At 39.0% G+C, this 27260-nt stretch overlaps 1 protein-coding gene across 2 annotated transcripts; it reads right to left on the bottom strand.

Moving 5' to 3' along the window:
• Positions 1–3003: 3003 nt before the first annotated feature.
• spsb4b (splA/ryanodine receptor domain and SOCS box containing 4b) lies at positions 3004–26926 on the bottom strand. Of its 2 annotated transcripts, none has more exons than XM_049467249.1 (4): positions 26719–26926; positions 11154–11228; positions 5494–6354; positions 3004–3968 (listed from the first exon to the last, which is right to left on the bottom strand). In XM_049467249.1, exons 3-4 carry the CDS (start codon positions 6221–6223, stop codon positions 3841–3843), a joined length of 858 nt encoding a protein of 285 aa, XP_049323206.1. In that variant the 5' UTR covers positions 6224–6354; positions 11154–11228; positions 26719–26926; the 3' UTR covers positions 3004–3840. The 2 variants fall into 2 exon arrangements, with proteins under 2 accessions (XP_049323206.1, XP_022540254.2); XM_022684533.2 differs by having other exon boundaries at positions 11169–11228.
• Positions 26927–27260: the final 334 nt, after the last annotated feature.

Genomic DNA, 27260 nt, shown 5'->3' with positions numbered 1-27260 from the left:
GTTTGGATTTGGGTGTGATAACCTCTGTCTTATGTGCAGTAAGAAGCTTCTGAACATTATTGTTCTATTGATAATTTTACTGCTGTTCTATGGAGATTATACAACCTGAGTCAGGAACGGGAAATATTCTGGAGATTAGCTTTTGATTGGCTGGTTGGATATGCAGGTGTCCCAGAAGGCCACTCCCAGCTCACTGTGACCACAGGTGAGACCAGAGCAGGTCAGGTGGAGTTAGTAGATTTACTCCACTTCTTATCAGAACCAGTAAAATCAATCATCTCACATCTGCTCACCATGAACCTGCTGACCTGACCCAGATTACAGCTCACCTGCCTCCAGGTACTTCACCACACTCACACACACACACAAATAAACACACAAATAAACAAATAAACCATCAGAAAATCAGGAGAATTTAAAACTCCCCAAAACTCACAAATACCATCAAACAGCAGCTGGAAAGTTCAGCCACAGGATGGCAGTAAAGCCTAAACAGCAGAACTGAATTATATGGTTCATATTAATTCTGTTATGTAAGATAAAGCAACACTGTTCCAGGTCAAACTGACCTGGTACATGCTTAACTGTTGCGAAAGTAGAAGAATTTCCTCTATAAAGATGTTTTTCAGCTTAAACAGCTTTTAATACTGATTCAATCAATGTTAATGTAAGCAAAAAATCCCCCCCTCCCCTTACAGATCAGGGATTTTTTCATTTTACTTTATTTTTCCATTAAACCTATAGTTACAACTGTTGTTTTTCTTTTTATAAAGGAAAAAAAAACTGCATTTAACAGTTTAGCATGCTTTCCAGTTGTAACTATCAATAAATGTTTTAACATTTACTTTTTTTTTTTTTTTTTTTTACAATAAAAAAAAAACTACCTTTCGGAAAGTGACCTCAAAGTTGACATCTGTGACATCACAACCTTAATATTGTTTTATTTTCCAGGGTTGGGTCCAGCGCTCTAAAGTGCTGCCTTTGCTCAGGACATTGCTGGTTCGAATCCCAGCCATGCAGCTTGCCTTCAGCTCCCGAAGCCCTGAGAGAGCACAGTTGGCCTTGCTCTCTCTGGAGGGGTAGATGGCGCTCTTTCCCCTCTTCACTCCTAGGGTGATGAGAGCTTTGTAAATGCACATAGTTTATTAAAAAGACACTTCTTATACATAATATAACATAAATGTCTCTATAATTTATATACATTTCCACAAAAATAATTTTGCAATCTGTTGCCCTATCCAGCTATTTGTTAGTGCTTGTCAGTCAACTTATCGTGATTAATTTCAAGACAGCAGTGCCCAGAGAAGTACCTAAAGGGACTGAGTGTATAAACAGTGTTTTTAATAAGCTCTCTGTCTACTTTCACAGCTCTCAGTACCTTATTTTAAACGTCAGGGCCTTCAGAAATCTAACAATGAAGTGTGGAGTTACTTTGAGCCTGTTGTTAATGGTGTAAAAACAGTGATTTCTGTACATGGGTAACTCTATGCCCCCATCACTTGCATTATAAACTTTGACTGAGTCTTTGACTGAATATTAAGTCTTATTGAAGCCCAGTACAGTACCAATAAGAGTCTAACAGGTCTAAAAAAGTTCTAAAAGGTAAAAATGAATTATGACAGTTTCTGGTACAGTAACTCTTTTTGACACAAAAACAGGAAAACAAGAACAATACAGGCCTGTTAAAGCAGTGGACCCCTACTCTGCACTGTATAACACTGTTTACTGTTACCACTGTTTAACAATTCCCATACAGCAAATTCATCAGCTCATTAACTAACTCAGACCCTTCCTGAGTTAAGGGCAGCCGGTCAGAGCAGGATACCACCACAATGTGCAGGACAGGGGGTCCTGTACACCAGACCAGAGATGGGACGGGAACCACTGCTTTAGGGGAATTTTTACACATATAAGCAATTTGCTCTGTTGTAAATCAGTCAGAAATGTTGTAACCTTTTCCAGACAGATACAGGTGCATTTTAAAATTCAATGAAAAAGCCAATGAAAACTCAAAAAAGGCAGAAAACTATATAAGACCAATTGGTACTTTTGGCTGTGTGGGCAACATGCCAAGTCCTGCTGGAAAATAAAATCCACTTCTCCATACAAGTACAATTTTTAGGGAAAACAAAACTGCACTGACTTTAGACTTGATAATAAAACACAGTGGATCAACACCAGCAGATATCAGACATGTCTCTCCAAACCATCACTGATCATCAGTAAATTTTACATTTCATTTGTAAATCAAGGGAGCAGAGTCTGGAGGAAGAGTGGAGAGACACACAGTCCAAGCTTCATGAGGTCTAGTGTGAAGTTTCCACCAATCAGTGATGGTTTGGAGAGTCATGTCTGTCATCTGCTGGTGTTGATCCACTGTGTTTTATTATCAAGTCCAAAGTCAGTGCATTGTGATTGTGTTTTCCTGCCAAATCTAACTTTTATGGAGATGTGGATTTCATTTTCCAGCAGGATTTGGCACACTGCCCACACTGCCAAAAGTACCAATTGGTCTTATATAATATTCTAATTTTCTGAGACACTGATTTTTGGGTTTTTATTGGCTGTAAAAATGCTTAAAATAGATCACTCTGTGTGTTTAATACATCTATATAATATATGAGTTTCACATTTTGAAATGAATTACTGAAATAAAGGAACTTTTTCAATGATAATCTAAGTTTTAGATTACTTTAAGATGCACCTATAGATGTCTTGAATTTCTTCAGATTGGGGCATAACTGTTGCTTTGTAATATATTTTTTCTGCTTCAGGAGTGGGGAAAAAACACTAAATAAATGACTAATTCTTAAATTTGGTTTTGTACAATCGTTTTGTCTATTATCTTTGTGCTTTTACACTGGATACTGTCAAAGCTTTTCCTCTCTCATTCACTGGATTTGTCTTGTTTTTCTACCTGTCTGTTTTATTATTGTCTTTTTTGTCCTCTTCTCTCGCTGCCTCAAAAAAAAAAAAAAAAAAAAAAAAAAAAAACAGACACGGTTTTGGTTTGTGTGCATTTTTATTCACATTTAAAAAGAAGCTCTGGACAGAACCGTGTCTGCCGGTCCCTGGACGTCCCGCAGGAACAGTGTCGCCTCCTGTCCTGACCGCTGGAGACAGGCACGTCTTGAAAAAGATTAAAATCCTATAAAATCATATGCGACAATCTGCGCGCGTGATCGTCCGCGCTCACCAGTCTCATCGTCTTATCGTTTCATCGTAGGCACGAACAAGGATCATCCTCAAAACACTGCGGTTCCTGGGATAAAACACTTCAAATAAAAGAGAAAAGGCCTCTGACAGTGTAGGTGCACGTTAGAAAGCACTGGATTAGAGTTAAAGGGTGAGCTCGACCCAACATGCTAACCCAGCGCGGTGGCTAGGGGTGTGTGGAAGCTAGCTTTCACCAGTTGGGTAAGTGATGCTACGACTGGTGGCTATTGGATTTGTGTTGCTACAACATTAGCATTTTTGGTTAAACTGTCGCTTGTGTGCGTGTATGTATATATGTGTGCGTGAATATTTAGTGTAGTGTTAATGTTGGTGTTTGTACGGAAGACATGCGTTGTGTCCTTGTGATAAAATCATAAGCTACCGTCTGCTGTGCTCTTTGGGGGAAAAAAAATTAAGAAAACACACACACGTTGACACACACTCGCACACTAAAAACACGCAAACACACTCCGATACGATACTGTATCCAGCTGATCCAGGCAGCTGCTGCCCAGAGGAGTAGTCTGGAAATGGCGGCGGCTACAGACAGGTGAGTCCTGTCGCGGGTTTGAGGTCACTGGTGCTGTAGGTAGTTTTGGGGTTGGGTGCTGAGCTGAGAGTCCGTCACTGGTACTGCAGGTAGTTTTTCAGCGTCTGTGGGAGAGGCAGTGATTGGATGTGGTGGATGCGGTGGCGGCCCAGAGCCTGCCGGGCTGCTCTCCTGCACAGCTCCATCAACGGAAGAGGCTCGGCTGCAGAGGAACATCAGAAGAACATCAGAAGAACGTTTTACACTGCTAGCGTTGCATACAGTTGAGTTAAATAGACACTTTTCCTAGGTTTGGCATCTCATTACTACAACATGCTACAGTAATATGATTTGATACTTACATCATTGACGGAGTATGGAATGTGGTTTACATGGATTGTATGGTTTCATTTGATAAACATTTAATTTGCCGGTTTTATAGGACTCTGGATTATGCAAAATGTGGTTTTTGCAAAGCAGAATAGACACTTTTCCTAAGTTTGGCATCTCATTACTACAAAATGATGCAGTAATGTCACTTCAAACTTATGTCATCAATAGTATGGAATATGTTCTTCATGGATTTTATGGTTTCATTTGATAAAAGTTCAATTTTCTGGTTTTATAGGACTCCAAATTATGACATTTTTCCAAGGTTTGGCATCTTATTACTCCAAATTGCTACAGTAAAATCACTTAATACTTATACCATTAATAGTATAGATTGTGTTCGTTTTGGATTTTATGATGTTATTTGATTTAAGTTTGATTTACTGTTTTTTATAGGACTCCAAAATCTGGTTTACGCACAACCTAGTAGACACTTTTCCTAGGTTTGGCATCTCATTACTCCAAAATGCTACAGTAATATCATTTGATACTTATACCATTAATAGTATGGAATATGTTCTTCATGTATTTTATGGTGTTATTTGATTAAAATTTGATTTGCTGGTTTTATAGGACTCCAAACTATGGTTTAGGCATAACCAATTGGACATTTTTTTCCTAGATTTGGCATCTCATTACTTTAAAATGTTAAAGTAGAATCACTTGAAACTTATGTTATTGATAGTATATCATGTATTCTTCATTGATTTAAAGGTTTCATTTGATAAAAGTTGAAATTGTTGGTTTTATAGGGCTCCACAATCTGGTTTATGCAAAACCGAATGGACACTTTTCTTAGGTTTGGCATCTCATTACTCCAAAATGCTACAGTAAAATCACTTGATACTTATACCGTTAATAGTATAGAATGTGGTGTTCTTGGATATTATGATGTTATTTGATTCAAGTTTGAGTTGCTGTTTTTATAGGACTCCAAAATCTGGCTTATGCATTACCGAATGGACACTTTTCTTAGGTTTGGCATCTTATTACTCAAAAATGATACATTAATATCACTTGAAACATATATCTTGAATTATTTATGAATTTACTGGTGTGATATGATAAGCTTTTAATTTTTATGTTTTAGAGGACTCCAAAAACTTGGTCTATTTACAACCAAAAAGGCCAATAATTAATCATTAATTCAAATTCGGCTCAATCCTTGTCTGAATAACTACCTCTTAATGCTAGTTGGTATAAGCTTCTATTACTGCTTAGCCACATTAGCATCATTTTTAAAACTAATAAAGACAACATTATAACACTAAGCATATCCTGATTGATTAATTTGGTGCTGTAAATCGTGGATGTGATTGTGATATTGTGGGGAACTGCGTTTGTCGCCCAACACTTACGGTCCAGGCCGTTGACGTAGGTCATGGTGACCTCACAGTGACCCCACACAGCACTGACGATCGGATATAGCTTCATCCCTTTCAGCCCACGAAAGGCCATGCCCAGGAAGCGTCCATCTGCGCAGAACCCCAGCGTACCCTCATCCATGTCCAACACCACCAGCACCTCCTCTGGCACCGAGAACACGCCTTCATCGTCATCATCTTCCTCAGGCAGAGGGTACGATGGCGGCTGTCCGGTTTGGCTCTTTCTGTCGTGGTAAAGTTTCCCCCGGCCCAAATCCCACCCCCAGGATTCGGCATCGCTGCCGACCAGAGCAGTGTACCCGACCGCGTGCAGCGGCGCCAGAGAGGTCGCGACCCCTATTACTGCATGAGTGCCGCGCTGGCGGATGGGCCAGCGGATGGTCCAGGCGTGAAGACCCCGTACATACCCGACTCGTCCTCGGGCGCAGTCCGTGCTTTGGGCCACCGGGTGGCGATGAAACGTCAGTTTATCTTCGTCTTTAATGAATAAATTAAGCGAGCGGTCGTTCGGGTTCCAGGCGTGTTGAAGCTGGCTGGCCACGCCCACCGGAGGCATGTCCAGCAGCAGCTCGAGGCGGGGGGAGAGCAAGCGGCCGCGGCCCCTGAGAGGCAGGAACGCCGGGCGAAAGGCCAGAGCGACCCCCGGACCCCCGCGCTCCTCCTCCGCCGTCGACTTCACCACGGCCGAGAGTCTCTGCCCCATCACAGCCCAGCCACGGGCATCGCCAACCAGCACTGGGGTTAAGTCATGGGCGGAGCCAAAGGGGCAGGCGGCCAATCAGGAACAAATAATCCGCGTCATGAGTAAGATGGGAGGTGGCACCACCATAAGGTCTGTGAAAAGAGAAGAGGGGTAGAGAGTAAATTAAAAATTTGATGCATTAATACCTGGATACATATATCCATACTTTACAGTGGCTTGCAATAGTACTCAGCCCCCTTAATCAATACTTAGTAAAGGCCAACCTTCTCAGCAGTTACAGCTGCAAGTCAGGACTTTGACTGGATCATTCTAACACATGAATAATTTTTCATCTAAACGATTCCACTGTAGCTCTGTAGCGATGTATGTTTAAGGTCATTGTCTTGTCGGAAGGTGAATCACCTTCCTGGTCCTAAGGTGTTTGCAGCCTCCACTTAGCCTCATTCATCTTTCCATCAACTCTGAGCAGCTTTCCTGTCCCTGCTGAAGAAAAGCACCCCCACAGCATGATGCTGCCACCACCATGTTTCACTTTGCATGTTGGCCAAATCTCTGCATGGATCTCTGCATGGATCTCTGCAGCTCCTCCAGAGTGACCATGGGCCTTTTGGCTGCTTCTCTGACCAGTTTGGGTGGACCATGGCCATGTCTGGGTAGGTTTGCAGTTGTAGAATATTTTTCCTGTCTTCATTTTTGGATGACGGATTGAGGAACAGTGCTCCTTGAGATGCTCAAATGCGATGCTTGGGATATGTAAAGAGTTTCTATTCACTTCACAGTTGTGTGCTACATTGAGTTGGTCTAACACTTAAATAAATTTTATTGAAATTGTAAGTTTGTGGTTCAAAAGGTGTAAATTAAACACTTATTTAACAAAATTATATTGTGGTTGAATTCAGTGGTTGGGTAATGAATGGGTTAATGAGTAATGTGGAAAATCTCCCACACATCATCAAAAACAGCCCAAATACCCAATCAGTCAGTTGCAGGACTGTGTAACACAGGAGCATTGAAGCTCCACACACAATAAAACCCACCCCCGAGTCCCTTGTGACCACCTTTCACTAAGAACTGCTTCACATTTCCCCACAAATCCATGATCACATTTTCCACAAAACTCTACTGAAACCAGCCTGACTCATCTTCCCAGCAGCTTCTGTTGCAAAACCTCAAAGCAGGCAGCCAAGGCACGTACACACACACACACACACACACACACACACACACACACACACACACACACACACACACACACACACACACACACACAAACACACAAACACACACACAAACACACACAGACACACACACACACACACACACACACACACAAACACAAACACACAAACACAAAAACACAAAAACACAAAAACACACAAACACACACACACACACACACACACACACACACACACACACAAACACACACACACACACACACACACACACACACACACACACACACACACACACACAGAAACACACACACACGTACACACACACACACACACACACACACACACACACAGACACACACACACAGACACACACACACAGACACACACACACACACACACACACACACACACAAACACACAAACACACAAACACACAAACACACAAACACACAAACACACAAACACACAAACACACACACACACACACACACACACACACACACACACACACACACAAACACACACACACAGAAACACACAGAAACACACACACACACACATACACACACACATACATATACACGCACACACACACTTTCACTTCAGAAGCTGAAATTCTCAGTATTACGCAAGTCTGCAGCACATTATTTCATTCTTCTGGGCGTCTGGGTGTAAACACTGCAGACGCAGCACACTGCAGGTGAGGAGCGATGACGGGACCCGGGCTTTTGAAGCTGTTAGCACCTCACTCACTCCGGAAAGGAGTGAAAAGTATAGCTGAGGTGTAAAACTGACAGAAGAGAAGAGAAGGGATGAGCGGGAAAAGCTGAAACCAAGACTTTGGGGAAGTTAAAACCTAAACATTTTCACTTCACTCTCACTCAAATGTACTCAATTAGGGTAATATTGTGGTTAAACAAACCAAAATATTTTTTATATTTTAGATTATATCACAGTTTTGCACATCTTGGCTAAAATTTCTCAGTCAGTTTTATGAAGTAGAGTCACCTGGAATTCAGGCTTTCAGTTAACAGCTGTGCTGAACTAGTCAAGAGTTAATTGCTTGAATTTCTTGTTTCTTAATAAAGTGTTTGAGAGCATCAGTTAAAGTAAAGTAGTGAAGAGGTAGAGTTACAGATCATTATGATGATAAAACTGGCACTCATCAGGACTGCACCAGGAAAAGAAAGAGCAAGAGTTACCTCATAAGATCACCAGAGTCCTCAAAAACCGCAAGTTAACAGCTTTACACTAAAACTATACTTACAGCTCTGTAAATAAATAAATAAATAAATAAATAAATAAGAGACCACCCAAAAATGATGGGTTTCTTTGATTTTACCAAATTGAAAACCTCTAGAATATAATCAAGAGGAAGATGGATGATCACAAGCCATCAAACCAAAATGAACTGCTTGAATTTTTGCACCAGGAGTAAAGCAGCATAAAGTTATCCAAAAGCAGTGTGTAAGACTGGTGGAGGAGAACATGATGCCAAGATGCATAAAAACTGTGATTAAAAACCACCAGGGTTATTCCACCAAATATTGATTTCTGAACTTGTTTTCTTTGCATTATTTGAGGTCTAAAAGCTCTGCGTCTATTTTGTTATTTCAGCCTTTTCACATTTTCTGCAAATAAATGATTTAAATAATATTTTTAGTTGGAATTCGGGAGAAATGTTGTCTATAAATAGCAAAATCAGAGAAACTGATTCAGAAACTGACGTGATCTGAATCTGAGTATACTGAAGCCAGTATAGCTGGCTTAAAGCCAGTAGTGAGTGAGTGAGTGGGTACTAATGATTGTTACCGGCGGTGTCTGGTTAGAACACAGACAAGCAATTCAGATGTTAATGAAAAATAACAATTACATCCACATTCAATCTATAAAGGTACCACAACCGTATCCCACAGGTCAGTGCAGCATTCTTTAGCTTTCATTGGACATTAGGACAAAAGTCATGGGACATGATACTCTACTAGCTCTTACTGTACTGTCCCATTTCTTTTGGGACACTAGAGTGAGGTATGGTGACCTTTCATATTAGCAATAGTGACCTTTGCTAGTGTCTAGTTCTCACACACTCACACACAAAGAAGGCCTAGTGTTCTTACCCTTCATGCCCTGCATTCCTGCTGAAGCACAAACAGAAAAACAGACAGAAAGAGAGAAAAGAAGAAGAGAAAAGAAGAGAAGAGAGGAGTGAAGCTGTTTACAGACTCCATCCCACTCTTCCCTCAGTAGCGCCAAGAAGAGCGTCCAAACACTTACGCCCAAACCTTCCTTCTGCTCCAGGCCTCATCACTCACCCCCTCACACACTCGCTCACACTCACACCAGCCTGCTGGCCTGATCTCATTCTCTCTCTCTCTCTCCACCCTCCTCACAGGGCCACCCTCCGCCCACCCGGCAGCAGCACAGACCCCTCGGACAGTGTGAGGCGGGAAAAAGCCTCACAGTTCCTCAATCTGCACATATTTCAACACTGAATGAGATCACAGCTCAAACCACAGCCGAGTGATGCACAGCAGCAGGCCTGAGGGAACAGAGACGCATGTTCTCCCACAGCTTCCGTTCCTGCACTGTTTATCTGATGCCGCTGGAGTCATAAACACAGGCCTACATCAGGCATGGTGTCAATACATACAGTTCATATGCATCTCCTTTAAAAAGAGTCCTATTCTAATGGCAAGACATCTCTACAGGGTCTAGACAAGCTGGAGTGGTGGGTAAAAGTTTGTGAACACTTTAGAATTTTCTATATTTTCTCATATCATAAAATTTTACACAAATCCTAATGAAGCAAAAAGAGTGTACCATACTTTTTGTACTATTAGGTTCACTTAAAATCCTTTAATTTTCCCAAAAGATAATCAGAGCTCCATATAATCTGGTGCTCCTTGTGTATGAATTCTACCAGTCAGCTACTAAGAAGTAGTAAAGCCACACAGGAGTATACTGGAGTTTCAGCGAAGTTCTCCAGCACTGAGGCTGAAGCAGTATTAGCATTAGCCGCTAACCGCGCTAAACGCTAGCTCTTTCGCAGTTCAGAGTTGAGTATATCGGACTGTAGTGTGTAGCGTGTTTACCTTGTTAAAACAAGCTACGTCGGTAGAACCGCTAGCTGACATTAAAACACTTAGGATTCCTCAGTGTAGCGCTATCGAGTGGCATTTACTAGCGGTTAGATGCTAATGTTGCTGCACTCAGCCATAAGTGGAAATCTGGAACATCATTGCAACACCCCTATTCCTTACTAGTGTCGCATAATGAGCCATGTCTCCTCCAACACATGTGAAGTCAGAGTCCACTTCTTTTTGAGCTGCTGCTTATGCAGCATTGCCAAGAGTCGCATCTCTCAGGGCTCTGGTAGCTGATGGCAAGCTGCATGACCGAACCACTCTGAGTCACATGTAAGAGTATTTTATTCACTTCAATAAGAAAAATGCTGTGAAGTATCGTAAAAACTTTTGTCTTGTTATATATTAAAATATCTTACGTCTTGTTTAAATATTGAAGTGACCAGGAAAAACTGGCTAGATTCGTCCGTGTGATCAAACAAGTGTTACACATAGAATTAGAATAACAAAAACAAATCTGATCCTCTGAAAACCCCAGTTTATACTGCAACTAGGAAAGAACCAAACAGTCCATCAGCAGGAAGTAAAAGTAGTGATACTGTACATATTTAAACTGATTTACAGTAATTAAGGGAATGTTTGAAGCACAAAACAGAACTGAAAATCTACCAACAAGAAACTCACCTAGCAGCCCATCAGAAACTGAGGAGGAAATCCCATCTGAAGTGAAAGAGCTTCAGCTTCCTGTAGAGAGAAGACAAACAACAACTTACTTATTATTATTATTATTATTATTGTTACCATAATAATTATTAGAGTGGGATAAGGTTCCTTAATGGAGGTCCTTTAGTGTAATTTGACAGGTATTGACAAGCCAATAGCGATGGCCTGTCAATACCCTCATATAACATAATATTGATATCAATACGTGCATTAAAAAAGCCATTAAAACTGACAAGCATGGCCAAAACAGACATCTGTACCTTTAAAGCTCATAATACCAGAATTGTACATTATATGTCCAAAAGTTTGAAGACACTCCTACTGTTTTACTGCAGTACTGAGGACATTATATATATATATATATATTTTATGTACCGTTCTCAACATTCATGTATAATATAAATGTACTCACATAATTACACCCTTAATTATTCCTGAACCTTAATTATCTTTTACACCACCTCATCTCCATTCCACTAATAACCTCCCCAGAACCCTGCACTCTTCACACCACCCATCTGCTGAGTACCCAACACCCCCTCACAAACACACCCACACCAAAAACAAGCCGCGTAAGTGATGAAGCCAGTTGTTATAGGCTCACAAACACACTGTCCATCTGGCGTACGCCACATACAAGTGTGTGTGGGTGTGTGCGAGTTTGTGCGCCTCCAATATGATCATTAGTCCTCCATCCTGCGAACAGCAGTAAATATAAATAGACTCTGTAACCTGTGATTAAAACACAGGATATACTGTTTTTGTATTTAAACAAAATAGTTTTTCTTCATTTAAACTATATCCAAAAAATCTGCTTCTACATTAAGGCCGTTGTCTGATGCTCTTATTCAAAGTAACATCACAACAACCCCCTAGGATAACACCACAGCAACCACCTGGGATATTATAGCTGGATATTATAGGCAATAACACACAAGCTGGCCCTGCAACCATCTACAGTCACCACAGAAACTACCTAGAAAATTCATAGCAACGCCATAGCAACTACTGACGATAACACCGCATAGTCTGGTATATTATTTGGAATATTAATACATCTTTCTAGCAACCAGTTAGCAACACCATAGTAACCCCAAATAATTTTGGAATTTCATTTTTTAACTGACCTTCTAAACACCTTCTAGCAACACCACAGCAACTACATTAGATAACTTAGCCACTGCAGCTTAGCAACCAGCTAGCAACACCAGAGCAATTACACTGGGTAGTCTGACCACTGCCTAAGAACTAGCTAGCAACACCACAGCAACAATGTGGTAGCTTAGCTATTGCCGAGCAACCAGCCAACAACACCACAGCAACTATATGGAATTGCACAGCCATTACCTAGCAATACCACAGCAACTCTATGGGGTAGCTTTGCTATTGCTTTGCGACTAGCTAGCAACCAGCTAGCAACACCACAGCAACTATATGGAATTGCACTGCCATTACCTAGCAACACCACAGCAACTATGTGGGATAGCACAGCCACTGCCAAGCAACCAGCTAGGCATGGAATAGCTTAGACACTGCCTAGCAATCAGCTAGCAACACCACAGCAACTTTATGGGATGGCATTGCTATTGCCAAGCAACCATATAGCAACTTGACAGCAACTACATGGAATAGCTTAGCAACTGTCTAGCAACCACCAATCAACACCATAGAAACTGAAAAGAACCACTGCAACCACCCTAGCAAACTTCTAGTAACATTATACCAACTACCCAGCAGCCCTTTATTAAATGTATAGCAACAACATAGCACATACCTGGGACACCATAGCAACTGCATAGCAACCACAAGAAGAAAAAAAAGTTAGGTAGAGGTGTGCCATATCGTATCGTACACAATAATATTGCCAACATTTTTGGAATATGATGAACGATATTGTACCCTGAAATATGGTGCCATATCAACCACCCCTAATCATCACATCAGGGTTCTACTTTTTGGTGATTTTTAGCTAAAGAAAAATTCACGCTGTTGTCACTTCCCATTATATATCTAGTAGAGACAGATTATATCTGTCTTGTATCAATTATTTTACTTTAATCCTGGATATATGGAGATATTTTGGATCATTGACTTATGTTACAAATCTGATACAATTTTTGTATTTTTTAATACCTCAGTTAGATGTGTGCCATATCATATTGTATGCAATAATACAATTAATTGCAGTAGTGTTTTGTTAAAAAATATATGTATCTATTTTTTATTCAGTGTTTTGTTATATTGCCAAGAGTATCGTTATAGCGAAAATACCACGAAATATTGTGATATTATATTAGGGCCATATCGCCCACCCCTACCGTTAGCAGATAGCAGCAGACTAGCTACTCCCCTGAATCAGGAAGCGCTTAAATTGCTCATTCATTCGGTTATCAGCAGGAAATACCCTTCCTCTATTTTTAATAAATCATATTCATCATTTTCTGGGAGTGTGAGGAAGGTCAGAGTCAGTGCAGACTGCTTTCAGTTCAGACAGATGAAGAATGAGAAGGTGATAATGAACATCACCATCGCTCGCTGCTCACACTGCGTAATATGCAAATCAGTCACACTCCCAATAGCTTACACCACCTTCCTTAAAATGTATATGTATGAGGAGGAACAGGGTATGAGGAGTGGTCCAGCGGACTAAGCCCTGCCACTATGATCAGGAGATCTGTGGTTCGAATCCTGCTCATGCAGCTTGCCACAAATTTCATTGTCGATTTAAATCGTTAAATTTGAAACAGTACTGCATTACCGCAGTGCTGGGGACAGAAGTGCAATGGGAGATGGGTAAATGATGGTCACTCACACAGTTTAAATTCAACTCAGTGTGTGTTTCCAAAAGTGCCCAGACACATTAAATTACATATTTACTTACTAAATGTAGTACTTCCCATGTTTAAACAAAATCTAGACATTTAAATGCCTTTTAAATCTAATGTTCAGCTATTTTTATTGTTTTTAGAGATTGAGGACATGGCAGAAATAATCGTTGACTAATCGAATAATCAAAAAAAATAATCATCAGATTAGTCGACTACCAAAATAATCAATAGTTGCAGCAGCCCTACCGACAGGTAATAAAAAGTAATGAAAATAAATAAAAGAAACTAAGCTGGGAAATATGATTTCTATGCAATATAATACAAAGTTTTTAGGGCCAAAAACTGCCACAGTATTCTGATAATGACCCAACACAAACTTTAACAACAGACGAGTAATGTTGCGTCTGGTCCAGAGTCTGAGTCCCAGAGAAGAAGTAAATACGTGGATACGTAAGGTGTGTGTGCACTTTGCATCACCCATCTCTAAATTATTCAAACCCGAGAGCCGCTACTAACAATAGCTGACAAAAGCACAGAGTGAAACTGATCCTGAGGTCCCTCAAGCTGTTGGGCTCCAGACTCCTGCACTCCAGGGACAGCCCGAGTGTCAAAACCTCGTCCGGCTCAACGGATTTCAGCGAGGACGCGGCGTACGCGGTGTCAGCTGGGGTGACATATGGAGTACATGGTGAAGAGAAGCTGCATTATGTGGCCTGAAGTCAAACCGTTTACAAACCGTTTACTTTAGCTGTGCTGAGCTCATACAAACACATATTTGGCTATTTGTGGCATTTATTTAGTTTTATATGTCCAGTCAGAGCAAAGTTTTTTAAAGGTTTTAGCACAAAATAGGAAATTAATGTCGCAAAAAATGATTAAATTAGGTCTTTTGATAATTGTGTTGCCAACTTATCGTACAGTATACAGACATTAACTCATTATTTCATTGTGTTTTCTTGCATGCTTACTAATATACGATTTTTATTTAGACCATTTTTTAACCAATCGCACAATGACCAAAAAAGGGAAAGGATCTTAATACTTACCATATTTTTTGCACTATAAGGAGCAGCGGATTATAAGGCACATTATGCCACACTAGTAAGGAACAGAGATGTCGCCATATTTTCCTTCTAATTCAGCAGGTCTCACCGCTGGACGGTGGTGGGGGTGTAACTAAGTTAAGTAAAGCTAAGCTATGTAAACAAAACTGTAATTGTTAAAAAAAACAAAATGTTTCCAAACGAGCACTGGATGTTAATCTACACAGATTTCTCTTCTAAAAAAAAAAATGTTTATTTGGGTGAGTAAAGCACTTCTGGGCTGGGTGCAGCAGCATTAGCATTAGCAGCGAACCGCTAGCCGCTGTAGAGCTAGTAAATGCAGTCTGATAGCGCTACACTGAGGATCCCTGAGTGTTCTGCTAACCCAGGGTGATATTAGCTTGCGGTTCATCCCACGTAGCTTGTTTTAACACAGTAAATATGCAGGCTATAGTCCAATATACTCACCCCTGTATCGCGAAAGGTCTAAAAGCTCTGCATCTTTTTTTTTGTAATTTTAGCCATTTCTCATTTTCTGCAAATAAATGCTTTAAAAGACAATATTTTTTTTTTTTGGAATTTGGGAGAAATGTTGTCTGTAGTTTATGGAATAAAACAACAATGTTCATTTTACTCAAACATATATCTATAATAATATAATTATAATAGCAATATAAGAAAAACTGATTCAGAAACTGAAGTGAGGTGGTCTCTTAACTTTTGTTCCAGAGCTGTAGATATCAATGGAATAAAATGGTTTTCAAACGGCAAAAATATTATTAATTGAAATAATTCCCTGGATAATATTTGCTGCCTATTCACACAGCAGACCTCAATCATAAAAGCAACAGAAAAGAGCAGGTCAGAACCAGCGAGAACATGTTCTAACTGCTGAATCTCTACACTGATCCTCAAAGCCACAAAACAATGAATCCATCTGAGGGGATTAAGTAAAAATGACTGGCTGGGTCCAACTCCAAGTTAAACGGGTACAATCCTGCCTTTCTAGTGCAAACACAACAGTACAAGATTGAACACAGAATGAAGCTAATATATCTCATGTTCTGTTGATCTGTTTAAATTAAATTAATTTAATGTATTATTATACTGTACATCCATTCCTGCATTAAAGCCCTACTATACAATCCCAAAACAGCTGGGACGGTAAAGCATTTAATAGCAACCACCTGGGGCAATGCCATTGCAACCACCATGGATACCATAGCATAGCAACACTTTAGCAACCACCCAACCCCCTAATATCACCATAGCAACCCCACAGATACCCAGATACCATAGCCACACCTTAGCAATCATCCTACCAATCACTTCTCTCAAGACCACAGCAACCACCTGGCGACACCTCATCAACCACTTAGCAATGCCATAGCAAGCACCACGGACTCCATAGCAATCATCCTAACAACACCATAGCAATGACCTGAGATATACCAGCAACCACCTAGCAACCACCTGGCGACACGTTAGCAACCACCTAGATATTATAGCAAACACTTTTTTTAATGACCTGGGAAACCATAGTCAGTCAATCTGAACAATTTAAAGAACTTTAAACGTATCCTCAAGCGCAGTCACAAAAAAAGGCCACCAAAAACATTATAATGATGAAACTGGCACTCATCAGGGCCGCCCCAGGAAAGGATGGAGGAGCAAGAGTTTCCTCTGTTGAACAGGATAAGTTAATCAGAGTTTCCAGCCTCAGAAACCGCAAGTTATCAAACAGCTCCCCAGATAAGAGCATCTAAAACAGAGTATTTTTTGGTTTGTTTAACACTTTAAAATTACTACATGATTCCTTATGTGTTCCTTTATAATCTGGATCACTTTAGTATTCATTTACTACGTAGGAACTAAAATAGATTAAATAGAATGAGAGGGTGTGTCCAAACTTTTGACTGGAACTGGACCTGACCTCAGTATTTGCCCCTGTGGCAACAAAAGTTCATGATAAAGTCACACAAAATAATATACAGTGAAATAAGCTCAGCGTGAAGTCAGCAGATGGCTAAATGACAGCAGTGAACAGTGTGTGAGTGTGTGTGTAAGAGTGTGAGTGTGTGTGTCCTGCAGCTGACCCCAGAGCTGGTACATCTCTTTGCATGCCGGAGAGATGCCATAAAACAAACAGAGGAGACACAGTGGACTCAAATGGAAAGAAGTAAAAGTGAAGAGGAAGAGGAAACAGAGTCTGGGCTTCAGAAGAGCCACTTCCCTCTTCCCTCTCTCAGACTGAGCACGCTCACGACCCTGACGACCTTCAGCCCTCAGACTGGAGGATCTGGGGGAAGGTGAGGACACCTGTGGGCTGCATTATACAAAACTACAGAAGCTTATTACAATCACTTAAAATATAAGCGAGAAATAAATCAGTATAGATTTATTCTAATTATTTAGTGATGAATCATTATTTTTAGATATTTTCACTATTTTTTTTTATCACTAGGATACTAAGATACTACTTTAAAATAACCAAACAGTATCTCACAAGTCTTAGAATCTCAAAATATACAGAGATCATCCTAAAATAATGTCTTAGTTTCACATTAAGACAACATTAATACCTTAATATCTTGAAATAATAATTTAGTGTTTAAATATAATAACTTATTATCTCAAAATAACAGCTTTTAACATAATTAAATTTATATAAATGATGGTCTTAAAATAAAGAGGTAGTATCTTAAAATAACTTTACTTCTAAAAACAGTAACTTATTATCCCAAAAAAATGACTTGGTGTCTCAAAATAATGAGTTCTTATATCAAAGCAATGACATAACATCTCAAAATACTGAAATAGCTTCCTAAAACAACTTAGGCACTCAAAATATTGAGGTAGGATCTCAGAATAATGACTTAACTTAAAACAATAACTTAGTATCCCAAAATAATGACTAAGTTCTTAAAAGTCTCAACAAAGCTCTGGAAAAATAAGAGACCACTTAAAAAGTGATGAGTTTTTGATTTTACCAAATTGAAAACCTCTTGAACATGATCAAGAGGAAGACAGATGTCCACAAGCCATCAAAACAAACTGAAATGCTTGAACAGTACTGGTCCAAAAGCAGTGTGTAAGACTGGTGGAGGAGAACATGATGCCAAGATGCATGAAAAAAACTGTGATTAAAAACCATCAGGGTTATTCCACCAAATATTGATTTCTGAACTCTTAAACTTTATGAACATGAACTTGTTTTTTTTTGCATTATTTGAGGTCTGAAAGCTCTGCATCTTTTTGTTATTTCAAATAAATGACAATATTTTTATATAGCAAAGTCAGAGAAACTGATTCAGAAACTGATGTACTCTTAATTTTTTTTTTTTCAGAGCTGTAGTATCTCGTAACAATGAGTTAATATCTCAGAATAATGACTTGGCTTCCCAAACCAGTGACTTTAAACACCAAAATACTAAAATAATATCTCAAAATAATAGTTTAAAGTCTCAGAAAACACCAACTATCTTAAAATAATGACTTAGTATCTCTAAGTGAGAGCAATTCTCCTAATAAAAATAAAAATGCTGTATGTATAGTGCTGTATGTACAGTTGTGGTCAAAAGTTTACATACACTTGTAAAAAAACATAATGTTATGGCTGTCTTGAGTTTTCAATAAGTTCTACAACTCTTATTTTTCTGTGATAGAGTGATCGGAACACATACATGTTTGTCACAAAAAACAGTCATAAAATTTGGTTCTTTCATAAATTTATTATGGGTCTGCTGAAAATGTCACCAAATCTGCTGGGTCAAAAATATACATACAGCAACAAAATTTGTCAATTTTGGTGATGTAGCGAGTTGTGTCAATCAAATTAGCTTCATGTCATGGCCTCTTCACTTCTTGTAAGTGATTCTGATTGACTACAGCTGTTGACTTCTCATGAGCCCATTTAAATAGGGCTCATTTGACCCAGTGATTAGACTCAGCTACAAAAGCTACAATGGGAAAGTCAAAGGAACTCAGTGTGGATCTGAAAAAGCGAATTATTGACTTGAACAAGTCAGGGAAGTCACTTGGAGCCATTTCAAAGCAGCTACAGGTCCCAAGAGCAACTGTGCAGACAATTATACGCAAGTATAAAGTGCATGGAACAGTTGTGTCACTGCCACGATCAGGAAGAAAACGCAAGGTATCACATGCTGCCGAGAGGAGATTGGTCAGGATGGTCAAGAGTCAACCAAGAATCACCAAGAAGCAGGTCTGCAAGGATTTGGAAGCTGATGGAACACAGGTGTCAGTCTCCACAGTCAAGCGTGTTTTACATCGCCATGGACTGAGAGGCTGCCGTGCAAGAAAGAAGCCCTTGCTCCAGAAAAGGCACCTTAAGACTCGGCTGAAGTTTGCTGCTGATCACATGGACAAAGATAAAACCTTCTGGAGGAAAGTTCTCTGGTCAGACGAAACAAAAATTGAGCTGTTTGGCCACAACACCCAGCAATATGTTTGGAGGAGAAAAGGTGAGGCCTTTAATCCCAGGAACACCATGCCTACTGTCAAGCATGGTGGTGGTAGTATTATGCTCTGGGGATGTTTTGCTGCCAGTGGAACTGGTTCTTTGCAGAAAGTAAATGGGATAATGAAGAAGGAGGATTACCTCCAAATTCTGCAGGAAAACTTAAAACCATCAGCCCGAAGGTTGGGTCTTGGGCGCAGTTGGGTGTTCCAACAAGACAATGACCCAAAACACACATCAAAAGTGGTAAAGGAATGGCTAAACCAGGCTAGAATTAAGGTTTTAGAATGGCCTTCCCAAAGTCCTAACTTAAACCCCATTGAGAACATGTGGACAGTGCTAAAGAAATGGGTTCATGCAAGAAAACCATCACATTTAGCTGAACTGCACCAATTCTGTCAAGAAGAGTGGTCAAACATTCGACCTGAAGCTTGCCAGGAGCTTGTGGATGGCTACCAAAAGCGCCTAGTTGCCGTGAAAATGGCCAAGGGACATGTAACCAAATACTAATGTTGCTGTATGTATATTTTTGACCCAGCAGATTTGGTGACATTTTCAGCAGACCCATAATAAATTTATGAAAGAACCAAATTTTATGACAGTTTTTTGTGACAAACATGTATGTGTTCCGATCACTCTATCACAGAAAAATAAGAGTTGTAGAACTTATTGAAAACTCAAGACAGCCATAACATTATGTTTTTTTACAAGTGTATGTAAACTTTTGACCACAACTGTATATCTCTTCCGGCTTCTATAACACCTGAAACAGGTAATCCTGACACTCAATGCCAATTCAATTAAACGGTTAGCATCTGCTCGTGGCAGATGGCACACCTGAGACTTGTCCAAGTCTAGAATTGTCCAGATACAGAAGATTCTCCAAAGCCTGAAACCCGCCAACGTTTTAGAGGCTAATGCAGATCTAACACCTGGCAAAAAAAGACCTGGCAGATCACACAGATAAAACCACACCCATGTGAGAAGATGGAATTGTGAGCGGTGTTTTGTTGTTGTTAAACAGACGTGAAAATGTTTGCACTTTTTGTTCACTCTTATCTGCTTTTTGTAGGGAAGGAGGAATGCACAGAAATGAGAAATTAACTTTTGGTGGAAACTGAAACCAAACTCCACCAGCTTAAAACTGGATGTTAAAGATGATTTTAACTGCTTTTTCATTAATATTGACACTTTTTCACTATTGCATAAATTTAATAGCCCAAACGTATTACTGTCTTGCTTTTTAACAAATAAGTAATTGGGGGGAAGAGGTATTTTTCCATTTTCAGCCCAATAAAGTATTCTGTGAGTCCCTTGTCTATTTGCTATATCGTATTTTTCGCACTATAAGGCACACTTAAAATCAGTGCACCTTATAAACCACCCAGTGGTGAGATTTGCTAAATTAGAAGGAAACCATAGTGACACCCCTGTTCCTTACTAGTGTTGCCTTATAATCTGGTATTCCTTCTATTACAAAAAAAAAAAAAACAGTAAATAGAATGATAAACAGCGTAGCTCTATATAGGTAAGTTCAATGCATGCAGATTACAAAAAAAAAAAAAAAAAACTCCTGAACTACTGAAAAAGCCATTAGTTTGTACCCTTAAGCTCAGGTGTCCTTGGGTTCTGCAGCAAGACAATGACCCAAACCACAAAAGGAAATTTTTTTTGGAGATGTGGATTTCATTTTCCAGCAGGACTTGGCACACTGCACACACTGCCAAAAGTACCAATTGGTTTTATATAATATTTTAATTTTCTGAGACACTGATTTCTGGGTTTTCATTGGCTGTAAGCTTCATAATCATCAACAATAAAATAAATAAACACTTAAAATAGATCACTCTGTGTGCAATACATCTATATAATATATGAGGTTCACATTTTGAACTGAATTACTGAAATAAAGTAACTTGCCTGATAAATAGCTCTGCTCTGATCTCCCAAAACTGTCTAGTGTGTTTAGATTCCCAGATAAAGGGCGAGAATTGTTCGCTGCTTTTTTTGATGCTACTACTAAACATGATGAAGTTCGGCATCTAAAGTTTTGTCATAGAACTGTAGTAGATTAAAATCACAATAGTAGATTAAAATATCTTTTTTTACGCATTATTTACAATTAAAACTGGTCCTAAAATTGCACATTAGGTCTTCTTTGAAGGATTCTACTATAAAAAAAGACTATAACCACTATATATATATATATTTGTGAAACACATTCTTATGAAGTCCGTGGCGGAGGATTTCTAACGTACGTAGTAAAATAAGTAGTAAAGAAAGCGATGGGGTCAGTTAAAAGCCACAGATCACCAGACATTCAAATCAGCATATGAACCGAAAAAACACTTCTGCCACATATCTTTACATATTCAATACACACTTAAACACACACACACACACCTGCTTCAGGTCTCATTTGCATCAAAGAGGGCAGAACAAGGTATCACTGCAACAAATAACGATCATATGCAAATTCTCTAACAGTGGGAGTCGGGGGCGAGTTCATAAAGTGCCGACAAAAGCAGCCGAACACAAAGGAGTCAGCGGAGGACAAAACAACCTGCTCACCGCCCACGAACCTACAGCACCGGGAAAAAATATCTGTTGGTGTAGAGAGATAAAACACGGATATTAAAAATAGCACATTCAAGTCGTGTGGGAAATCACAGCCCTGAATTTTACAGGAAACACCAACATCTGGTGTAAATGACCAACAGCAAACAAAAATTCATTTACAGCCAATCAAACATCCATACAAACAAGACTTACAGCTGTTTATTATAAACATATAATATAATATAAGAGCTGAGTTGGCCCTACTTTAAGGGTTCTTAAGCGTTTTATTTAAACAATAATAACACTTACAGTTGACTGGGGCATCTCTAGAGCTCTAGAACAAATACAATTTGTGGTTGCTTTGCTGCTTCAGGACCTGGGCAACTTGTTGATATTGATTAAAACCATTATTAAGCTCTCTACCAAAAAACTCGGCCATCAGTTCATGACCTTGAGCTCAAGCATACTTGAGTTCTGCAGCAGGACAATGACCCGAAGCACACAAAAAAGTTCACCTCTGAATGGCTTTAAAAAAAAAAAGGTTTTGGAGTGGCATAGTCAAAGTCTGATTGAGATGCTGTGGATGATTTTAAACAGGCAGTTCTTGCTTAAAAACCCAGGGGTGTAAAAGACTCATTGCCAGTAACCAGTAAAACTTGACTGCAAGTTTTTGACCAACCAAGTTATTTGGTTTAGGTGGTGAATACTTTTTCACACGAGGCCAGATAGGTTTGCATTGAATTTTTACTTCAATAAACTAAATCAGCAATTAAAAATATCAGCCAATTAAAACCACCCATGTAAACTCAATACTAATCAAAGACTTGATTTAAGGATTAATGTTTGGTATTATATGTGCTCCTAACAGCAGAATAAGTCACAAACCTATACAAAAGCCCAGTCATGCAACAAAAAAAAATATATATATAAATAAATACATAAAATAAAATAATACTGTGAAACCACTAGAGTATTTATTTCTACACTAGTCAATGAATGCATGGAGATGCAGTTTTTTTTTTTAATCTTTTTTAATCTGGTGATGTTTTTCACCGTACACCTACATGTTTCACACGATTCACATGGCTGGTAAAATGCTGCAAGTGTCTTATCTATAAATAGGCAACATTATCTTGCTCCTAGTTATCATCATCATCTTATTCTTATTCTCTATCTATTTTATTGACTTGACTCATATTCACTCCTTGCCTGGATCTTGCTCAACAACACCCCCCCCCCCCCCCCCCCACCCAACACCACCCTTACCGTTACTGGAGGTCTGTTTATGTAATTACTCAGTCATTTTCCTCATGTGGTTTTCACACGGGTGAAACGTGGGCAAGCTGGGTTCCAGGTGAGCATGTGTTCAGAATGGGTTTACACTAGGTGTTGCTACTAGGGGTGGGCAATATGGCCCTAAAATGAAATCACGATATTCCATGGTATTTTCACGATAACGATACTCTTAAACATTTAATTTAAAAAGAAGGTATTTCAAGAATACACTGCTGCAATAAAATGAAAATTCAATTTTATTATTGCATAATAAAATATGATATGGCACACCCTTAACTACGATGAAACAAAATTCCAAGAATTTTATCAGATTTGTAACAGAAGTTAATGATTCAGAATGTCATGTTACTAATAATACTAATAATGCACTTCAAATATCTCCATATATCCAGGATTAAAGTCAAATAAATGATACTGGACAGATATAATCTGTCTCTAGTAGATATATAATGGGAAATGAGAACAGTGTGAATTTTTCTTTTGCTTAAAAACAGTAAAACAAAGGTACTGTTTTTAATCAAGGTACCCTGATGTGATAATTAGGGGTGGGTGATATGCCACAATTTTCCCAAGTGTAATGTTGGCGATATTATTGCATACGATACAATATTGGACACCCCTAGTTGTTACTGGAACCCAGGTGAGCTTATTAAATGGTCCCAATCATTACGTTCCACTTTAGTCTCACATGGATCCCATCTAACCTCCACTCAAGTTCTTAAGTTCTGATAAAAGGTCTTGTGCAGCATCACCAACAGTGTTCTTACACGTTTTAACCAATAAATTTCCATGATTTTCATGACCACTTGATTTTTATATGTCAGTGCAAGCATGCACAATAAAACAAAAAAAAAAAAATCAACTTAGTATTATAGATTATAGTAGGTCTAAAATTAATCAGATAAAACATTGACACACAATCTTTAATGACAACAACAACATGTGTGTCAGAACCTGAGAGCTCCATTGTTTAAGGGTTAAATTACTGAATTAACTCTGAGCTGATGGATGTATTTGTAGCTCAAAATAGAGTTTCCCCATCAATAAACTGAAACAAAGATGTGTAGAGCAAATTTCCATTACTTTTCCAAAAACGTTCTGGGTATTTTTATTTTTCCAAAATTTTTCCAGGCCTGGAAATTGCTATTTTCAAATTCCATTACTATTCCAGGTTTCCAGGTTTTTCATGACCATACAAAGCCTGCACCAAAATTCTATAGAAGTTTAAAGAAGCACTATGCTATTTTTTCTTATTTCATATCTCAAACGAAAATATATTGATAATGCAATATTTTTTAAAAAATCAATATATCTCTCAGATCTAATTGGCACCATATACCACACTATCCTAACACGATATTATAACTTTTTTAGGGTATATTATATATTGGCCTGGGTGTTCTTTAACTTTATTTATCTTATTGTTTTGTCTAAGCTACTGCTTACATACATTTGCTTTGGGATTATTAAAGGAAATGTATCTATCTATCTATCTATCTATCTATCCATTTTTCCATCTTTAATTTAATATGCCTAGTGTAAGCTGAAGACCTCACATGAACTTTACTCAGAGGCTAGTCTTGGTCAAATTAACCCTGATCTGATCAATCTGATTAGCAAGTTGCCAGGTTGAGGCCAGGAAGAGCATTAGCTGAGCATTAGCTAAACAGTCTGCTTGGAAAAAACAAAGAATTAACACAATTAAAATGCTGCTAATTACAGTATATTACATGATTTTGGTGGTTTTGTCACGCACTGTGTTTGAGAAGTAGTTTAGAAGTGGAAATGACAGTTAATAAACTTTGTTGCAAGTTATATACAGGTTAGATGCATGTTATAATAATTATAACTTCTCTACTGCAATTCATGGTAGATGACAGTCAGTGCAGTTTTGTTTTCCCAGAAAATCTTACAGCACTTCATGCTTCTCTCTGCTGCAAACAACTTTTTTCAAGATGCAGATTTCATTTTCCAGCAGGATTTGGCACACTGCCCACACTGCCAAAACTACCAACTATTCTAATTTTCTGAGACACTGATTTTGGGGTTTTCTTAATAATCATCAACAATAAAAGAAACTCTCAACTCTTAAAATAGATCACTCTGATTTACTGAAATTACTGAAATAAAGTAACTTTTAAATGATATTCTATTTTTTTAGATGCACTAGTTCTGTGAGAGAGTTCTGAAAACAAATAACATTTCTTTGCTTTTACCCAATTGAAATCCTCTGGAATATAATCAAGAGGCAAATGGAGGATCACAAGCCATCAAACCACCAAACTGAACTGCTTAAATTTTTGCACCAGGAGTAAAGCAGCATAAAGTTATCCAAAAGCAGTGTGTAAGACTGGTGAAGGAGAACATGATGCCAAGATGCATGAAAACTGTGATTAAAACCGGGGTTATTCCACCAAATATTGATTTCTGAACTCTTAAAACTTCATGAATATGAACTTGTTGTCTTTACATTATTTGAGGTCCATTTCTTATTGTCTGCAAATAAATGCTCTAAATGACAATATTTTTACTTGGAATTTGGGAGAAATGTTGTCTGTAGTTTACAGAATAAAACAACAACGTTAATTGTTAACTCAAATGTAAACCTACAAATGGCTAAATCGCAGAATTTGATTCAAAAACTAAAGTGGTCTCTATTTTTTGTTTCCATGATCAATTTGATTAGCTCAATATGGTTGCCAGGTTGAGGTGAGGTCAGGGCATTACCTGAACCAGTTAGCTAGTTTGCTAGTTAATTTACTTGGAAGTAAAACTGAGAAAAGCAAAGAAAAACAAGGATAAACAAAGATAAACAGAGAAAAGCAGTTAAAAACGGAGGAAAAACAGGAGAAAAACAAAGGACACCCACTAGGAACAGTGTGCTTATGCTAAAGCTAAAGCTGAAGCTAAACTCCAGACCAGAGCAGCTTGAGTTTCCAGTTCATTGTAGAGACTTAAATCTGCTGTTTTGACTGATTTTAGGATATTAGGGTAGTTTCATATGCAAAAATATGGCTGCTCTGGTGTTAACCGGTGGTTTATGTGGTGGCTAACGTCCTTTAGCACTGAGGAACAAAGACAGAGGAGCTGAAGTCTGAGGAGCTCAGTTTTAGAGCTTTAGCACAAAATGCTAACTAAATATATTTAACCTAACAAACACACACACACACATACATACATACACACAAACACAAATAAACTAACACACACATATATACACTCAGCACCACTATATAGCCAACTGCACACAAACACCCAAACACACACACACTACATACACACTCCTAACACGCACGCGCCGTACTCACCTCGCGAGCCTCAACTTTTCTTCCACAGACCACGAAAAACCAAACCAGCCCCAAATAATCCAGATTAAAGCTTCAACAACTTAATAAACCGGTTTAAACAATGAAATAAACCTCCCCCCGTGTAAACACAGCAGTGTGTGTCTGTGTGCGAGTGTGCGCGAGTCCTCCTGTGTGTGTGTGTTACAGTGTGTGATCCGGGGCGGAGCCTCAAAGGCCGCTCCAGCCAATCGGCGCCTTTGTTTCGCCGCTAGCGTCACGGAGAGTCAGTCACGCGCCACTGGCGCCGCGCTGATTGGTCGCAGGGAAAAGAGAGAGAGAGAGAGCTGGAGAGAAAGAGAGAAAGAGAGAGAGAATAAAGGCGTTATTAAGTAGAAAGGTAGAGATAATTTAATTAAGGTGGGGTAATCTGATCAGGGTGGGCGTGGCCTGCTAATCTGATTGACGGGTCCCGCTGTTATAATACAGATACCGCGCAGTCTGAGGTCTGGAGTTAATTACGCTTAATTAGAGAAGCGACGCCGCTACTAATTAAATACTTGTAA

This window comes from Astyanax mexicanus, chromosome 18 (genome assembly GCF_023375975.1).
Source record: "Astyanax mexicanus isolate ESR-SI-001 chromosome 18, AstMex3_surface, whole genome shotgun sequence".
Lineage (NCBI taxonomy): Eukaryota > Metazoa > Chordata > Actinopteri > Characiformes > Acestrorhamphidae > Astyanax > Astyanax mexicanus.
The sequence above is the reverse complement of the archived record's forward strand: the minus strand, read 5'-3'. Positions and strand labels throughout refer to the sequence as shown.